Here is a 19777-nt window from a genome sequence, read left to right as displayed (position 1 = left end):
GGAAAATTACAGAATAATGCACAACAATTTGAGGAAGACACTAGGAGATGGAAAGATCTCCAATGTCCCTGGATAGGTGAAATTAATTTTGTCAAAATTGCAATATTACCAAAAATGATCTACAGATTCAATGCAGTCCCCATCAAGACACCAATAGCATTCTTCGCAGAACTAGACAAGTCATAAAATTCTTTTGGAAGAATAAAGAACCCCAAACAGACAAAGCAATTCTAAGCAGTAAAAGCAACACCAAATATAGCAAAACTTCCAACTTCAGATTATACTACAGAGCTACACTAATAAAAACTACATGATGCTGCATAAAAGCATGCACATAGAAAAATGGAACAGAATAGAAGACACAGACAAACCCACCCATCTATAATCATCTGATCCTTGACTAATGTGCCAAAAATATATACTGGAGAAAAGACAGCCCTTTAAACAAATGGTGCTGGAAAAATTAAATATACACATTAGAAGAATGAAACTAGATCCCTATCTCTCATCCTACACAAAAGTCAATTTGAAGGGAGTCAAAGACTTAAGAATTGAACTAGAAACTTTACAATTGCTAGAATAAAACAAATTATCAACACTCCATAATTTAGAAGTAGGCCAAAACTGCATCAGTAAGACCCCTAAAGCTCAGGAAATAAAATAAAAAAATAAAGGAGGTGGCATTAATCAAAAATCTTCTTCATAGCAAAGGAAACAGAATAAGGAGAGAGCAGAATGGAAGAGAATCTTTTTTTTTGTTTTTTTTTTTGTTTTTTTTATTTTTATTTTTTTGAAGAGAATCTTAACCAGCTACTCTTATGACAGAGGATTAATATCCAAAGTACATAAATAACAAATAAATCTTAACACCAAATAACCCAATCAATAAGTTGGCATCTGAACTAATAGATGTTTCCTAAAAGAAGAAATGCAATGGCCAATAAATTTATAAAAATGATGTTCAACATATTTAGCAATCAGGGGAATGGAATTGTCAAGATCATTGTACTGTCATGTGTAACTAATAAAGAAAATAAAACTGCTTCTTATATTCACAAAAAAACCCTGCACTGAGATTTCATCTTACTCCAGTTAGAATGACAGCCAAAAAGAATATCAATACTAATAAATGCTGGTGAGTATGTGGGGGAAAAGGAATACATACACTTTTTGTGGGATTATAAATTAGTATAACCACTATGGAGGCTGGAACACAGGTACTTCAAAAGACTAGGGAATAACTACCATCTGACCCATACATAGCACTCTTCAATATTTATCCCAAAGAAAAAAAATTCAGCATACATGAATAGTCATACATGCATACCCATGTTTATAGCAGCACAATTCACAATATCCAAATTATGGAACCTAGGTATCCCTCAACAGATGACAGGTTAAAGAAAACATGGGCTACATACACAGTGACGTTTTATCCAGTAATAAAGAAAAACAAAATTACGCCATTTGCAGGAAAATGGATGACACTAGAGAGCATTATGCTAAATGAGATTAGCCAAACTCAGAAAGTTTAATTTTCTGAGGGTTATATGTTTTATCTCATATAGGTAGAAACTAGAGAGAAAAGAAAAAAGTAAAGTCACCTCATGAAAATCAGAGGGAGAGTAGTAGACTAGAGGAAGGAGACTGGGAGAGGAAGAAGGAGAGGAAATTGTGAGCTGTGCATGTATGAATATACAACAATGAATCCCATTATTATGTAAAACTATAATGCACCAAGAAAAATTCAAAAACACTAAATGTTATACTTTATCTTAACAATAAGCTGAATTCAATTCTTACACTAAAAAAAAGAAATGTCTTGAGACATTATTCCTATATTTTCCACGTTCTAGTGTTCCACAGCACAAGTTTCAGGAACCTTTGTCAAAACTCATTGACTATAAATGCATGCAGTTATTTCTGCACACTCTCTTCTGTTCCATTAGTCAGTGTGTCAGTTTATGTAAGTACCATGCTGTTTGATTATTATAGCTTTATAGTATGCTTTGAAGTCAGATAGTATGCTTTGAAGTCAGGTAGTATGACTGAATCTATAAATCAATCTGTATAATATGGGCATTGTAATGATGTAAATTCTTCCAATTCATGAACCTAGGAAGTATTTCTATATTCATCTCTGTTCTCTTTAGTTTCTTTCAGGAAGGTTGTAGAATTTCCATTGCAGAAGTAATTCACTTCTTCAGTTAAATTTATTTGTAGCATTTTATTTTTGTAGCCACTGTGAATAAAATTGTTTTCAAGATTTCTTTCTCATCATTATTGGTGTATAAAAATGCTACTGGTTTTTGTATGTTGATTTGTATCCTACAATTTTACTAACTTTATTAATTCTAATATCTTGGTGAAGTCCAAGAGACTTCTGGACAGCAAAAGAATCAACACAGTGAAAAAAAACATAACCTACATAATGGGCAAAATTATGCCAGCTGTTTGACATTTTTTTAGTATCTAGGATATATAAGAAACTGAAAACTCAAAAAAATAATAAACAGTCCAATTTTAAAATAGGCAAGTGATATTAATAGACACTTCTCAAAAGAAAAAATGGCCAAAAAATTTACAAAAAAATGTTCCACATCAGTAGGGGTCTTGTCAATACAATACTGCATGAGATATAATCTCAAAGCTAAAATGGCATTTACTTAAAAGATCAATTAAAAAATGCTAGGGAGGATACAAATAAAAAGAAATTCTTACACACTATTGGATGAGATGTAAATTAGTACAAACATCATGTAGAATAGTGTGACGTTTCAAAAACTAGGAATAGTACTATCATAGTATCCAGGCATCTCACTTCCGGGTATATATCTAAAGGAATTGAAATCAGTGTATTGAAAAGATACCTGCATGGCCATGTTTATTGCAGCACTATTTACAGTACTCAAGATATGGAATAAACCAAGATGCCCAACAACAAATGACTGAATAAATATGGCATTTACACATAATAAAATATTATTCAGCCATAAAAAAAGAAACCCTAACATTTTTCAGCAACATATATAGAAGTGAAAAATGATAAATTAAATAAATCAGGCACCAAAAGGCAAATACTACATGTTCCCTCTAACATGCATATACTAAAGTCAATTTGAATGTACTACAATGATTACTAGAGGCTTGAAAGGGTGGGTCAGGGGAATACAGAGAAGCTGGAGAATAACAGGTACGGAAATAAAGTGAAATAGTGTTCCACAGCACAGTGGAGCAACTATAGTTCATAATATTCTATTTCATATCTCAGGAAGAACTAGAAGAAAGGAGCCTGATGACTGCAAACACATAGTAATGAGATGGAAATGTCAATGGCACCGATTTAATCAGTATGTATTGAAATGTATTGAAACATCATACTACACTCAAAGAGTTACGTGTTAATCAAAAAATTTCCAAACGTTTAAGGAGATGGAAACTCTAATTTGATCATCACATACTGTATACATGTATGAAATTATCACATGATCCTCCATAAATATATGTACTTGAAATGATAATAATAAATACAAAGAAGAACTATCTATGCAAGGCCTTCACAGGCTCAGTGCTCTCTAGTTTTCCAAATTTCTGGGGTCTTATCACTCTTTAATATTTATAAAAACCTCTCCCCACGTATTTTGCAATTCTCTTAGATTGTGGCAAGCATTTTAAGAAATTTAGTTATAATAGTTACCATTCGACCTCCTGTGCACTCCCACAGAATTTGTCCCATCTGTAGTGTATTTCTTCCTCTTCTCTCTACCTCATTTTCAACATTGAACCTAACACCTGAAATTCCCCAAAGTGACAATACCCAGAAATGGTTACATGTAACATTTTTGCCAAATAACTATAATAACATAAGGAGTTCTTTCTCCAGAAAAAATGATATACCACATAATATTATACTATTATGTTAATATATTCATTATGCATTATAATATAATCTGAACTTTTTTGAAAACTTCTACCACAGTGAAATTGTCATGGACTGACCCTGTTCCTCAAGTTCCTGGACTTCTTACCATGGTCCTGGGGTTCATCCACAAAATCCTACCCAAGTCACATGCCTTTCACCCCTACAGCCCTTCTTTCTTACTTCACTTCCTAGGCTAAAAATAATTTGAGCACTAAACATAAAAAAAATTATCTAATTATTTTTTCTGCTTCTAAATCATCTCTTAGGATTATTTCATCCTCATATCTTTAGAACAAAGAATGAAATTCTATATCTAATATGAGCTTATATATTATTTATAAATATCAATTTTTTCCACTGCTCTCATTAGATTATTAGAAAAAATAATTAATCTATTAAAGCTTTGATTCTTGGATATTATTTCCTTTTTCTTTTTTTTTTATTTTTAACTGTTCTTTCTTTGCCTTATATAGACATGTACACTGGTGTCTGGGATATATGCCTTCAATGCATCCAGGACAATATAGCCACGTGGAGTACTTTTGAATGTTTCATTTTAGAGAGATAAATACCAAAGGGAAACACTATGGGAAAATAAAACTATTCAAGTTCATGTTTAAATAAAGTCATATTCTCCATTCCATTACCAAGTGATACATACCATAGGCCAAACCCTGCCCTAGGTTATATGCGCGCTGTTCTTTCTTACTTTAGTGGGAATCGTTCATGTATAACTGAAGGCATCAGTTAGCCCTTTGGGCACAAAAATGACTACCCACAAAAAAACGCAAAAAGAATCTAAGTCTTATTATACTTGGCTTTTGGGTGAAAATGACATAATATAAATGACAATTCCATTAGATAACAGGTATTAAAAGCACTACCATCAAATTTTAACCATTACAAATTTAACAGTATTACCATAGTGGCATTTTCAGGACAAGAGATTGTTGAAAAACTAACTGGAAATGTGAAAATACTCTTATTTTTATAGCAATTTTCAATTTTAGTCATGTATGTAATAAACACAGACTATAATATTTGTATACATTTTCCTTCCATATAGTGTACATTTTATAGCTACTGGATGAGGATCATTTTCTAGCAGAAATAAATAACTGATGAATTCATGTTTAAATAACAGTTTCTAAATTCAAATGTTCATTTATTCATGGCTTCCTGTATGTCTTGATTGGAGGTATTCCCATAACAAAGGTCTTACCAGACATAAGTTTATGCTGCGAAATATTAGACCAATAACATTCAAACTTGTAAAAGGTAAACATCATGGTGTGACATGTGATGCTCTTTTTATACATATTAGCTCAACAAAATTCTTTTTGTGTATAGGTAGGATATATTGTGTATATAACTAGTGACACTAATGGCTATACAGTTTAATAGCAATAAAAAGGTGAGATCAGAAGCAGGAAAAACAAAAACTTGAGTTATCTTTTGGGAGAAAAGGAAAACACTTCATAGCATCTAGGTAAACTTCTAAGCTAGTTTTCTCAAGATTTTTGCTCTCGTTTCGGTTTTGTCTAGCACACAATATAGTTATTTCTCAGTAACTCGGGCTTCTCACTTTTTACTATTTTCATGTCCATGTGTTCTTCTGTTCCTCCTCTAGAGCCTTCTCTCCTTCATCTTCTTCCAACCAAAATTCTATTTAACCTCCAAGAATTCAGTAATATTAAAACTTCTTTATGCATCTTTCCTAACGTGTCCTAATTGGAGTTGATAACTTCCTGCCTTGAATTCGGGTTATTTTACTACATACCTCATAGTCCATGAAAACAAGAAGTTGGGAAGAAATAATTCTTGGTGCCAACTTCAGCCCAGTAATGACATAATAGTGAGTGGGCATCAGATTGTTTTTAAAGCTTCTCAATAATGCTTTTTCTACAGTGAAGAATGGTGGACATGACCTGAGGTCTAGCTCATACATGTAAGATATCAAAAATATGATTCTCTCCTACCATTTCCATTTGGGCAAATGAAACCACTATCCATGAAGTTATGCAAGCCAGGAAGCTGGGATTCATCAACAACACTCTTGCCCTCAAATCCTGCATTTCTTCTGTCAAAATAAAAAAAACAACCTTTAATTCCTAAACTCCTTTCAAAGCTAATTTGCATATGTATTATTGCCTTTGTAACCCATGATATACTTAATTCTTAATTGCCTCATGAGATAACTTCAGATAATTTGTTCCTCACTGAAGCCAAAGAAGTGGTCTTCAGTGAAATATAATCTGCTTGTGTCATTTATTAACCTTATTTATCTTCATCTCTAATCTTCTGTCCCATACAAAAAATATTTCAATAGAGTCCCAACCCAGCCTCTTCTAACAACTGTCCTCATTTCATATCAGAATCCACTTGTCCTGGTGCAGTTGATGCACGCTGGCTTTTTAGTGTATCACATACAACACATTTCCACTTACAAAAGAGAATTTTCACAATTTTCTGTGCACATAAGGAATAGTCTTCTCTCACTGCAGGAGTTATAGGATATACAATGCTTTATCTACATTTTCTTGACTTGTTCAAATTTATGGTGTAAGCTCAATCAGTCAAATTTACCTTTCCATTTTGTAGTGGGTACACTAACATTTTGAGCTACATAATTTTTCTGGATTGCACAATTTTTAACTAAAATATCAAGAATTAAAACCTTGCCTTCTGCTTAAATATTGCATTTTAAAGTCACATGCAAAAAAATGCATGCAGAACACCTCTTTCCATAAACAAATAAGAAGAACCATGTTTTCTTTTTGAAGGTATCAAGGGTTGGTTCTATATGGCATGGGTCGGTGGGCAAGGAACTTAAAGGGATATTCTTTCTTTAAGCTACTATAGTCAAACGGGTTACATATATCAGAAATATTGAGCAGAACTTCATGTAATATTACATTCTGTTATACATTTAAACCACTTGTAGCAATGAAGAATATAGTTGCAAAATGTATTAAATTTAACTATTTGCATACACTGTGTAAATATGTGAAGTATTAAATATTTATTTTATAAATATGTAGAAAATATGTACATGCACAAAAATTAGATTTATATTAGAAATCTGTCTTTAGTTCTTGTGACGTTTTCTGGATATTTTTGTTGTTGTTCAGAGAATTTTTGAAAACTAATGACTATCTTCACAGTGACCTAGGTTCACTTATTATTTTTAATTTTAGGTCAGAGAAATTTAATAGTGCGAATTTAGGCAGGTAATTTAATTCCCCCAAAACTCAGTTTTCTCTTCTCTAGAATGGGAATAATACAAGACAATGCCAGAAAATTATAATTAGCATTTGCAAAGTAAACATGTAAAATGTTTCTTATAGGTCACATAAATCATTGATCAATAATGGCAGCCATTATCATTTTTAAATGATCATCATGAAAAACTTAATTCTATTGATCAGATATTAGTTCCAAATAACCCAAAACAATCCAAATAACCCGGGTAATAGATGGCTAGATAGAGAAGCCTTTGCACAAATAATGTTCAATATACACTTGCATGCATACTTATATATACACACACATATAGGGTTAATCATTAAAAGCAATGATGATCATTAAAGGAACAATATGGTTGAAATTTTCTTGGAGTGGGGTAATGGCTGAGGCAGTGTTCCTATGAAAATCCCAAAACACTGAGCTTTCTGAGCTGACTGACAAAGTTCTGTATTATGTATATTTTATGCTCCTTCTATGAGTAGGAACATGGAAACACCCCCTACTAAGTGTGCTCATGGGCATATACTAGAGATTAATTGAAAGACTTAGTTTATCTAACAAATATTGGTTAAATTGCATTTTCTTTTTCTCCAGAACTATCAATAGTTTTTCTTCCACAGATTGAATACATAAATCAAAAGAACATACTTCACAAACAAACTATGATTATGAAACTCTTATCCTTCATCTATTGATTCTTGACTTTATTTACACATACTTTTTTCCTTCATTGTATTGGATTAGAACTGCTCTTTCTTTCCCACACTGTTGTAGCTAGAATCATCTGCAGCTCTTTTACTGTCAATGCTTCAAGAAGCCTTCCAAATAGCATAGAAAATGTGAACAAACCCATTGCTAAATTATTTCCTATGGTTCCATTGTTGAAATATTTCACCAGCTTCAAATTATAATAGTTGATTTACTGCAATTCAGCATAATTTCTAGAAAAGTGACTATACTGATGATTTTTTATACTATTTGTCCTATATAATGTGTAAAACTATGTAAAAGGCAAAGACTATTTTCATTAAAAACTCTGTCCTTTTACTTTTCTTTTTGTTGTTGCTGTTCTTTTAGATATACATGTCAGCAGAGTGTATTTTGACATTGTTATACATACATGGAGTATAACTTCCCATTCTGTGGTTGTACATGATACATGATGTGGAATTCATATGTGAACTTAGGAAAGTTTTGTCCCATTCATTCTACTGTCCTATTCCCATTCCCTCTCCCTTCCCTTCATTCCCCTTTGTCTAATCCAATGAACTTCTATTCTTCCCTCCCTCATTGTGTGTTAGCATCTGCACAAAAAGATTCAGATTTTACTTTTAAAAGATTAGCAACTAAATACATATACACCCAAAGATTTTTTCCCCTACTTATCCATAACAAAATGTTGAAACAAAATTATTTTACATAGTATAAAACTTTTAAAAAGAAAGTTCTCTCAATAACTACAATTGGTGCTGATCCAATATAAAAACTAAGGATTAAAAAAGACTGCTAATATTATCAGTATTCCCCACCTGATAATAAAAAGTATGAATTGATTTTTTGAGTTTTAGTATAAAAATATAAAATAAGAAATTTAAGCTTGATATAATTTGAAATAGCCAATATATTAAACTCCAAAGTGAAATTTAAATAGGCAATCATGTCAGATTCAAGTCCCTGAATGAATATTAATTTAAAAACTAATCATTTTCCAACAGGTTTCTACTTCAAAATGCTAGTTTTGAAAAAAGTGCTGCTAGATCCATCACTATAAAAATATTGGATATTTTTTGTTTGTTTAGGAAATTAGATCTCTGATGTTCAGTATGTCTGGCTCTTCTTGACATTTTTTCAGCCCAGATATTTATTTAAAACCATTTCTTTTTTTCTGATTTGGGGGGAATTAGAATTTCATTTTTATTTCTGGGAAGCTGATACTAAGTGAACTATCTAAGGTATAAGATAAGAGTAGACTCATTTAATAATCTTATGTAACCAGGTGTTCATAAATTTAATTCTGATTTCTGGACCATTCCATGAGAAGAGATGTAGTTTCTCATTGGTTTGTTGTTTTTTTGTTTGTTTCTAAACACACATGAAAGCACACTATATAAATTCATCAACAATGGTGGTAGGGGTGGGGAAACATATACACATGTTAAATATGAAATTGCAACTGGACACTTGACAAAATCAGGTCATAATTTACAGGTTCTATCCTACACCTCACATGACAGAAGTCCTTAATCCCCATATTAAACAGTTTGGAGACATTACATCATAATGCAACAGTAGTTACATTTTATTTTAAAACTTTTTTTCTGAAAATTATCTTTCAACTATGTAATAAAAGAATAACAAGTTGCATTTGTCTCTATCCTGCACATAAAAAAACAATCTCAAATTGTTTTTGTAGAAATACTAGGTGGCATGGGAAAGCAGAGAAAAGCAGGAACCTGATCATTAATTACGGCAGCTGGCTCTGTCATTCACTATCTCAGCAACTTTCCACATTCCAATTACTTGTGCATCATGGAACACTTCTCTTTTTCATGTGGGCCCTCATTTTGTTCACCTAGTACAATCCTCTCATTACAAAAATGGGGAAATTAAGTCAAGTGAATTTCTTGAAACTACAGAGTAGTGTTACTTGAATTTTTTCCCCAATTACTAATCTCTATTCCTCTCACTACTTCTTACATCTACTTTTAAGAACATTCCTTATTAAATAATAAGGAATAGTATGTAATATGGATTCTTATAATTTTCACAATATCTCAAATGCACTCAGAGTGGTGCCCAGTGTAAAGGAACCCTATGCCAATTTCCAGTTTAAATAATTATTCTTTAGTTTTCAGATGAATGAACCCAGAGTCTCCTGATGTTGGGTACACCTAAAATATTCAATAAAGTATCAGATGAATAAATGATGGATCTGAATGTCCTTTCTAAACTTTTACAATTGATTAGTTCTGTAATTTTAATACACATTATAGAATGGTTTAAAAACTATGCAAAAATAAGTACAAATTGGAAAGGATGTTTTCTCAAACAGTTATGAAATAATGTAGGCTCATTAAATCATAAGTACTTTAACCTTTTCTTCAAAGAAGGGGAAGATTTTAAATTTATAAATAAATTTTGCCTAAACTGGGGAATGAGTCATATTTGACTTGTATTGAAATGATAATGCAGATTTCAATAGGCATTCTAAGAGCATTTTACTCTCAGGAGAGGAATTCAGCCATGGGTACCTCTTTGCATTTAGATTTTAAACTTTCTTTGCAAGGCTTTTAATGTAATACTGCCTGTCAAAATCAGACACAATTTCATACATAAAGCAAACAAAGACAATTAAAAAAGGTTTTTCTAAATCATTGTTGATACAAATCTATGCAACAAACATCTTTTTGGCATCTTTGGGGGGCAAGGGGGTACTGGGGATTGAATTCAGGGCACTCAACCACCCCTCAAGGTCTCATTGAGTTGCTTAAGGCCTCACTTTTGCTTAGGCTGGCTTTGAACTTGCAATCCTCCTGCGCCACTGGGATAACAGGCATGTGCCATTGAGCTCTGATCTTTTTGGCATCTTTGCAGAATTCCTCTCTTTAGCAGTTTTTTATTTCCATATTTTTAACATTAAATCATGATTCTGTTGTCAATGTTGTCATTGCACGTCAATGCAATGAATGGACAACTTCAGTATATAGATAAACAAAATATACAATGGGTGCTGTTTGTTAACCCTTGAACAACTGGGAGGTAGACCTAAAACTGTCATGTGCTATAGGCAGGACTGATGTTAGACATGATCTACCCTTTGTGTGTCTTTTCAATCCTGTAGGCATGTAAATGCTGCTTCCTGCCAACTGTGTACACTCAATTCATTCCCTCACTAAAATCTCTAAGTACCATGCTGACTGAATAATACTTTGCCTAAGCCTTCTTAAAATCAACTATAGTTACCTTTCTGCATTTATTTTACATGTTCTTCCTAAATATTTTAATGTACTGTTATGCCGATACATAGAAGATTTTCAGTTATAATCAAGCAAAACAAAGATGTGTGCAAAGTGTATTTAAACAGTGAAGAATGATATCTATGTTGAACTAATACTTAAAAGTCAAATAATAATGCTCACAACCTTCTGGGGGAAGTCTTCTACTACCTGGTTCAAGGCAAACATCCATATAAAAAATCAGAAATAAATTTCATAAAATTAAGCAGGTTGCAAAAGTCCTCTAATGTAAGTGGGGTGTTCATGGACCAGTGGGTGGGTGCCAGCAGAATAAAGTACTAGGAACTGCGGCACACAAAATCTCTAAAAGGCAAAGGGGCTTTGACAGTACTAAGTCACTCGAGCACCCTGAAGAAACAAATAGAAATATTGTGCTGCTATTCCAGAGACTGTAAATACCAGACACCTCACAGCTCTCTCAGCCTTTAACAGTTTCTAAGACTCATACAAACTGTGGTTGACAACTAAAATAATAATATAACACCTTTTGAGCGCCTCAAGTGTAAAGTTCATTTGTTCTAAGGTCACCATTTTAATATAGCAGCCAAATTTTATTCACATCATCAGATGCTATCTGAGAAAGACAGCTGTAAGAATCGGGCAAAGGCTTGAACACTGACATGACTAATAAAATTAATACAGGATGCCAAGAGTTCTTACATGTTTTTCAGCAAAATAAAATATACTAACCAAACCAAGCAAAATTTACTGAATATATTATTACCATAAAGAAGATTGTCCTTAAGCTTCTGGGGAAGTTTTGATAGCAGGGTTTTTCTTTTTTTTTTTTTCAGGGGCAGGGAGGTCTGCTAGTTTATCAAGAGGATATCATTAGGTCATTGAAATATTTTTTTTCCTTTGGTTGTCATTTACACATACCCGAAATCTAAAAGATAATTGCTCTTGATTTTGTGAGTGAAAAAGGAAGAGAGATCCCTGTGTTTAACCAAATGTTAAATGTTTTTTATTTAACTCACCTGCACACTAAGATGAATCCATTTCTTCAAAAGAATTCTCCCCAGTGTCATTACTTTTATTGGAGGCTGCAAACCACTTACTGTGCGATAATAAAACATGGTCTCTTTCCTGGATATTGTAAGTTTGAACACAATCTGCCCATCCCCCGTCTTTTCTATAACACACCTTAGGAAGCAACCAGAAAAGAGAGAAAAGGTCAGCCTCTAACCAAAAAGACATGCTAAGGCATTGTGCAGTTACAGTGATATTAATGTGACCCCAAATTCCATTCAAAATGGTACACTATGAATGAGTGCCTGTATGGCATTATATTCAAAGCAAGTTTTATTCCAATGAAGAAGCCATTTTATTTCAAGGAAAAATACTATTCTTATTTACAATATATTCCCCAGAGCCTCAACACCCTTCATTAGAGATTCATGATGGAAACTAAAGTGGTTGAATCATTCTGCAAAACTAACATTTAGCCTATTGGCTCATTAGTTCCTCTGCTATTTCTTTTATAGGAAGTGGTACAACATACTATATCCCACTTGGGTATTGAGTCACCAGTGCAAATCTTTTTTTTTTCTTTTTTTTTAATGTAAAGAGAATTCAGTGTCCAAGAAAAGCTTGAAATTGTTAGCCCTGAAGTCAGAATCGCTCTATTTAATTCCCATGATGAAATGGAAAATGGACAGCTATAGTCTCTACTTACCCCATCATCAACTGGCCAGAAGCCAAAGCCAGTTCCTGTAAGATGTCTGACTACCTCTCCATGACATACAGCCCAACTGAGGAATTCAGAGAATATTAATGTTTTTGGGTGAATGGCCAATATTATAAGACTACAGTAAAATTTTTTAATAGAAGAAGTTTTGGAAAATGTCTAGCTATTGTGTTACACTAATTACCAAATTACTTATAAAAGTCACTTCTATACTCAACTGCAGTGACATAGCTCTGAAATTCTGAGTCTCTTTCTTCATCTGACTATTGCCTACTCAGCCCCAGCATCTTTACAATTATGCCTGATCCTGGTACCCTCTTTCTCTGTTCAAGGTCATGTAAGTGTTCTCTCTTTGTGTTCATTTAACTTGCTATGCTAAGTAAAGGCAAGAACCCATTTATGTTCTCCATTAGATCACTAGTATCCTACGGGTAGAAGCATGCCTGGTATACCCAGACCCTCAAAAAGTGATCAATTCTATAGGCATCCAAGAGGCAAGGTGATATTGGACCAACCAAGAATTACTGTTAAGGATGTTTTAAAACTTTCCTTAAAGGGTTCATCTTTTACAAATCATATCTTCTCATCTGCATCTATTTTTTTTTGGAAAGTTGGGAGATAACAAGATTGGAGAAGACTAATAGTCACTTTTTTACTGACACTAATAATTCAGCTTTGGTAATAAATATATGAGAGCAAGTACATTTTTAGTTTGGGCAAATAATTTTAGTGGACATAAAGGTTTTACATAAATCCTGCACATTTTCTTCAACTCTTTGATAGCTGAATACTTCTAATTCTCTGGAATGCAAGAGTGTCTCTGTATCCCCTGCCTCCAGGTCTTAAACAATCGAAGAAGAATTTGCCTCTGTTCATTTTTCTTGAGTTTAAATCTACAAGTGAGAATTTGATCATTACTCAAGAATGTATTTGCCAAATGCAGACTTATTTCCCCAAGCTTACTGAAAATGCATTTCTTAATATGTTATTGATTATCTTCCTTGCTATTTTGTTTGCTTGTAAACATACTAGCTTTGGTAGATAATAAATGTGAGAGGAAGGCAGGTAGCAAAATATTTAGGAACTGGATTTATTCTGCTCCTGGATAAACAATAATTGGATAATCCATGTTTTGTTTGTTTTACTTATCTAGTGCAAACACCCCGAAATTCCCCCAATTCCCACTGGTATTTTAGTTTTGAGAATGAAAACGACCTTGATAAAAGCAAAGAAACTCTCAAAACCATAAACCATGCTACCACCTCTATAAATACACGTCTCATTTATACTAAACAATGCCAATAGAAGATGGATCTGGTAAAGTTATGTCCATTTAAGCTTAGAAAAATTATTTTATCCTAGCCCTATTTTTTCAAGGGAGCACATTTTAAGACTGTGGATGCTAGTTACATAAATAGAGTATCTTGGATTTACTGGAATTTCCAATAATATGAAAGCAAGGTTTTCTTCTAGGGGAGCTATAGAAATAAGGATAATGATTTGTGATTGTTTCCTCTCCAAATTTAAAACAAAATGAAAACTGCAAACTTTCATTTGACAAATTAAAACTAAACATTCAAGACATTTAAGTCATATTTGTTTATGAAACTATAAGACTTTCCTGGTTTCTTTCCCAAGTTTTTAGATTCAGCCAATACTTTCACACAAAGTAAGGGTAAAAAAGCCTTAGAACTATCCTACTTATTAAAAGTACATTGGTTCTATTTAAGAGAAACATCACTTATCAACTGAGAAAAGACTATGGAATGAAAAACAGGTGATTAAATAAACTTACAAAAGATAGTAGTAAAGAAGTCTGTCCGAAACTTCTTTTGAAAGCATTGCTGCTGCAATGAATAGCTTTTACAATCTCTTACACTTACCTAGAAATTTATTAACTAATTGGAAAATGAAAACAGCATGAAGTAAAAGGCCAAAAGCTATATCTGTTCAGAGATGAAGTGTTATTCCTATCTCCAACTCATATTACTGAACATCCTTGAGTCAGACACCCTTCTTAGGAAAATAAGAATGAATAAAATAGTCCTAAGCCCTCAGAATGCTGCTATCTGCCTGATAAAAAATTCATAGCCTACTAGGCACACTTCATTTATATAAATTAGACCAGGACTTAAAAATATATCAATTATTTGTAGTGGCCATGCCTTAAAACTCATGCTGGGCCTCACAAAACCTCCAAAGGTTAAGACCAAAGGTATAGGTAACCTGCCCAGAAATAAGTGATTCAAGTATAAAAATGCCTACCTGACTGCCTTGAAACTATTTTAACACATTTTTTTTCATAGTCCACTTCATCCACAGAATAGAGAACACAATTTAGGAAAAAAATATCTGGACTGTAAACTAGGAATAGAGATTAATATAGTAGTTTTCCTTCAATCATGTGAATCCCATGGTGTTAGTCTTCATTTCTAGTTTGGACTGTAGGTTGCAATCATTTCCACTACTACTGATTTTGCAGGGTCCTAGGAAAATGGAAAACACACTACTACTTACATTATACCTTCCCGCTCAGGTTTCAGCCACACAGTGAATGTAAATGCTTCCACCAGCCTCGGAGAAGGAGGAGAAGAATAGCAATTCTTGTGATTTCCAAAAATAAAACTTGTAGAGTTGCTCTGGGAGTGAGGGTGCAGATCATTCTTGTCTGGGATGGGACAGCTCCTGAGGCCTGCTGAGAACAGGGCAGTATACGTAGGGGAGGAAGATCGGTAGGGGCAACTCTGTGTGCAAAACCGCTGGGTGCAGGACTGAATACTCTCAGCATCCACAGAGCTGTGACAGAAAGTGCTTCGGTGTGGGAGTCCACACACTGCTTGGGTTGGCACAAGTGAAACCTTCTTGAAAGCTCCTACATTCTCCAGCCTTGGGAAAAGACCCCGGGAGTCAGCCAACGATATTGAAGCAAAATAGGCAAAGATCAATGTTTCAATAACCTGAAACAAGATACCAAAGCCTAATGAAAGAGCCAGGCAATTCATGTTTACAAAAAAGCATTCTTCTCTTGAGAAGGCATTCCTAAATAAATAATCAGGCCCGCTCCGCTTGCCAGTGACACTTTGAAGCAGGTTCCTTTAAGTAATGTTGAGATATTCCTCCATCTTGGGCAAATGGCAGGCACGTTTTCACACGGAGATAAAACTAAAGATGTTCTTAGTGGTGGCCAAGACATGAGGAGGAGCTGGTGTCTAGGAATCAAAAACAGAGCATGTCAAGTGTAATCTGCTGAGTCTTTAAAACTTTATGTCATCCTAAGCATAAGGATTTTGAATCCCTGGTGGGAAACGCTGAACTTCTTCAAAAATATTTTTGAATCACTTTGCTTAGAATAAAATAGTTATTCCTTTGATAAATATCTAGATTTTATTGAACAAATCAGGGACTTCAAAAGTCCACAGGACAACCAGTTTGTTTATTTCTATGCAATAATTAATAATATATTTGAACATATAGCAACTTTAGGTTGTTACTCCACCCCGGAGCATTAGCACTGTCTACTGTATTTAACGAGGTAAAGAATTGTATAGATTTTCTTTACACATGCACTGTATGTTGTAACCTAGAGCTAACTTGCAGATGCCCAAAATAAAGCTAGCAAAGCAGTTTGGGCCTTTCCCCTTATCCCAGCATGTGCAGCAACTTTAAGCTTACAGTAAAGCTGATTAGAAATCTAACACCATCTGTCTGTCCTATGCCTTAATATTTAGCAAACATTTGTGTTAGTGTTTCCTCATATGACTACATATTTGTAGGTTAAATATGGATTCCTAATACTGTGTAAGTAATTGTATTGATAAATAAGCTGAGTTACCATTTCTTTATTGCATTTCAACCAGTCCACTGAATGTGACAAATGGCTCTTCAACAAGACCACGGTCCCTCGTTGCCTGGCAACACCACCGTAAACCAGGTTGCTCTTAGGAAATAGGCCACAGCAGCAGGAATGCTGGAAGGAAGACTTGGGTGCCCAGGTAAAGTATTCTGCACAGCAAACACTTGGTTACCTGAAAGTCGTCTCTTTGGTGGCCCGTCAGGAACTGAGCTCCCCCAGGCTTTCAACTGGTAACTTCAAGTAGGGGGAGGGACCAGGATGGTATCGTGCATGCATAATTTTAAAGTAGCAGCACACCTTATCCTGTAGTCCCCCTATGGCTTCTTCTCTCTTCTGTTTTCATACACCTCATCCATTTAATTCTTTAATCAAAATGATGTTTCCCATCAGAAACATCAATTTCCCATGCTCTTTCTTTTAGGGGATACAAATCAAATGAGATTCTAAACTCTATATTAATGCTCTAAAAGTTTAGTCCATTGAAGAAAGTTTTTCCTGACAACTCTGTCACTGTTGTTATTATATCTTTCACCCCAGGATACCCTCTTCTGAATACACAAACTTCTTGAGATTATGAGGAACGTCTGATATTATCTCTAACTGTTGAGTTTGGAAAATAGGGATTTTCATTAACTACAGAAGCAATGAGATTGCTGAATTTAGCTGCCTAATTGCATTGGAATATGTATGTATTTATCCACTCATGGTTGTGGTCAGTTCTGCCCCCTAGGGTATCTAATTTTAGATGAGAAATGTTCTAATTCAACAAATATTTCTACCCTTCTATTTGGATCTTTAAAATGGAAAACATGCTAAGGAAACAACTAGCCAATTGTTCAGAGAACTTGTTCTCTGTGAATTACTATATTTACAGCTAAACATATTATTAAATATAATAACTTATAGAGAATAAAGCCACAATATTAGAAATAAGAAATGTTCCTATGGTGTTTCTTGTTAGGCCTTCAGAAACAAACCAAATCATCTTCTCCCCAGTTCCTTCTAATTTCTCACCCATGAGCATATTCTAGCATTAGACTTTGTATCTTTTGTCAAAATACACTAGTTTATTCTTGATTATTATATTCTTAAAGGGACATTTTAAATTAAAAACAAATTTTATTATGAAACAAGCTAATAAGCAAGGACTTCTAAGAATTTGTAAAAAATATTTTTAAATAGATGTAATATAGTGAATTAGACTATTCAGATATACTATTAAGACATGCAATCAACCTGTTTTAAAAAAAATTATTCAGTGACTGACTTCATTCTTATAAGGACTGATTTTAGTTTTTAATTATTATGCTGTAGCATATCATTTTGGCCATTAGTCCAGGATAATTTTTTCATCATAGAACAACTCCTATTTACTTTGTAGTATAAGTCATAACCCCAAATGGACAATCTAAGATGAACACCTCTGCTCCATATTAAGAGACTGTGGCTGTCATTTGCAAGAGAAGACAATGGATGGTCATATATCTCAACTTTCAAAACTCAGTACTATCAATCCTGAGAACATCTGATATGTGAATTATGTACCAAGAGTTTCCTACCCCTGTAAATGCCTGAGAAATTAGAAAGAGGAAAAAAAAGAACAAAAGTGCATATCAAAAAAATTAGTTAAGCATATGAAGCCATGTGCCATCTTTTACTTATATTTCCATGGATTCACTGGGTAGTTCTTTTAGTTTGGACCAGCTTGGATGGAGCTGTATGGTCTGATTTAGCCTTGCCATCTAGCAGATGGTCTGATGTCAATTGGATTGACAGCTATGGGAATCTACTCTAGGTTCATTCTGATAGTAGCAGAAATATTTGAAGGAACAGAAAATGAAAGCCCTTACATGCAAGTATTTTCCAAGCCTCCATGTGCATCATGTCTGCTAATGTTCTATTGAACACCGAAACTTGAAAGACCCAGCACAGATTCAAGGATTGTGAAATTGATTCCCCTTCTCAAAGAGGGAGTGGCAGTCACATTGCAAAGGGACACACACAACAGGAATGGAATTTGTGACCTTTTCTTTGAGTTGCTCACAATTTATTTTTATACTTGTAGAGGTATGATATCACAATCAGAACATCCTCATTGTAAAAAGCCAAGAAAATCATGTTTAACTTACACAACAATAAGCAATTTCCCCCTCATTACTCTAGAAAAGCTTACATATAAACCTTTAATAAGTCTTGTAACAAGACTATATGAATCTCAGTTCTTTAAGTATTTGAGATCTAACTCCTGTTTTCAGCCAAAATAAAGGAATAACCCTAATTCTTGGGCTTTTGGGAGTCACAGATTTACTATTAAAACTGACTAGTTTCTGCCATAATTAAGTAAGAAAAAAATACCAATGGATGTATAATAAGTAATATTAGTTATAAAATAGGGGCAGAACCTACACATGCAGTATGATTACAAATATAAGACAGCATTGTAGACAATTTTATGACAATTAACTTGAATTCAACAAATTGGACAAGTTCCTGAAAACATTATCAAAGCTAATTGAAGAAATTGAAAACAATCCAAATGTCTTCCAACTACAGCATACATCAAAAAAATTATACTATTTCTATACAATGTCTTCCAACTATTGAATACATTAATAAATTATGGTATATCCATGCAATGGTAAAACTTAATGAAAAGAAATGAGCAAATGCTATAATCAGTAACACTAGCAAGTTGCACACATTCGGCAGTGAGTAAAAGAAGTCAGATGTGCCAAGCACATGCTCCACAATTCCATTTATACGAAGTTCAGTTACAGGCAAAGTGAAACTTTGGTTCCAGAGGTGAGATTGAGCTATCTCTTTAAGAGGAGCAAATGAGAATGGGTTTAAGGGAGTGTGCAAGAGTGCTGAGAACACTCCACATCCTGAGGTGGGTAGCAGTGACACCTGGGGACACATTGGAAAACACCTGTCTATAACCTGGAGATTTGTGCACTTTATGCAAATTATACCTCAATAAAACAGAAAAAAATTAATAAAAAGAGGAAATATTAAACATGGATTGTTTTATTTATTACATAAATAGTCTACAG

The 19777-nt window shown here is 33.7% G+C and overlaps 1 protein-coding gene across 1 annotated transcript in view; it reads right to left on the bottom strand.

The window, feature by feature from the left end:
* Positions 1 to 16900, bottom strand: part of USH2A (usherin) — a gene marked incomplete at its 3' end in the record, with an annotated part of 798897 nt that extends 781997 nt beyond the window's left edge. The window contains exons 1-3 of the mRNA XM_081297837.1: positions 16704 to 16900; positions 15389 to 16080; positions 12162 to 12327 (exon numbers count right to left, since the gene is read on the bottom strand). Coding sequence (XP_081153963.1) covers positions 12162 to 12327; positions 15389 to 15873 — 651 coding nt within the window. The 5' untranslated portion in view covers positions 15874 to 16080; positions 16704 to 16900. The remainder of the gene's footprint in view (positions 1 to 12161; positions 12328 to 15388; positions 16081 to 16703) is intronic.
* Positions 16901 to 19777: the final 2877 nt, after the last annotated feature.

This window comes from Spermophilus citellus, assembly GCF_964194105.1.
Source record: "Spermophilus citellus genome assembly, chromosome: 6".
Classification (NCBI taxonomy): Eukaryota; Metazoa; Chordata; class Mammalia; order Rodentia; family Sciuridae; genus Spermophilus; species Spermophilus citellus.
This window is presented reverse-complemented; position numbering and strand designations above follow the sequence as displayed.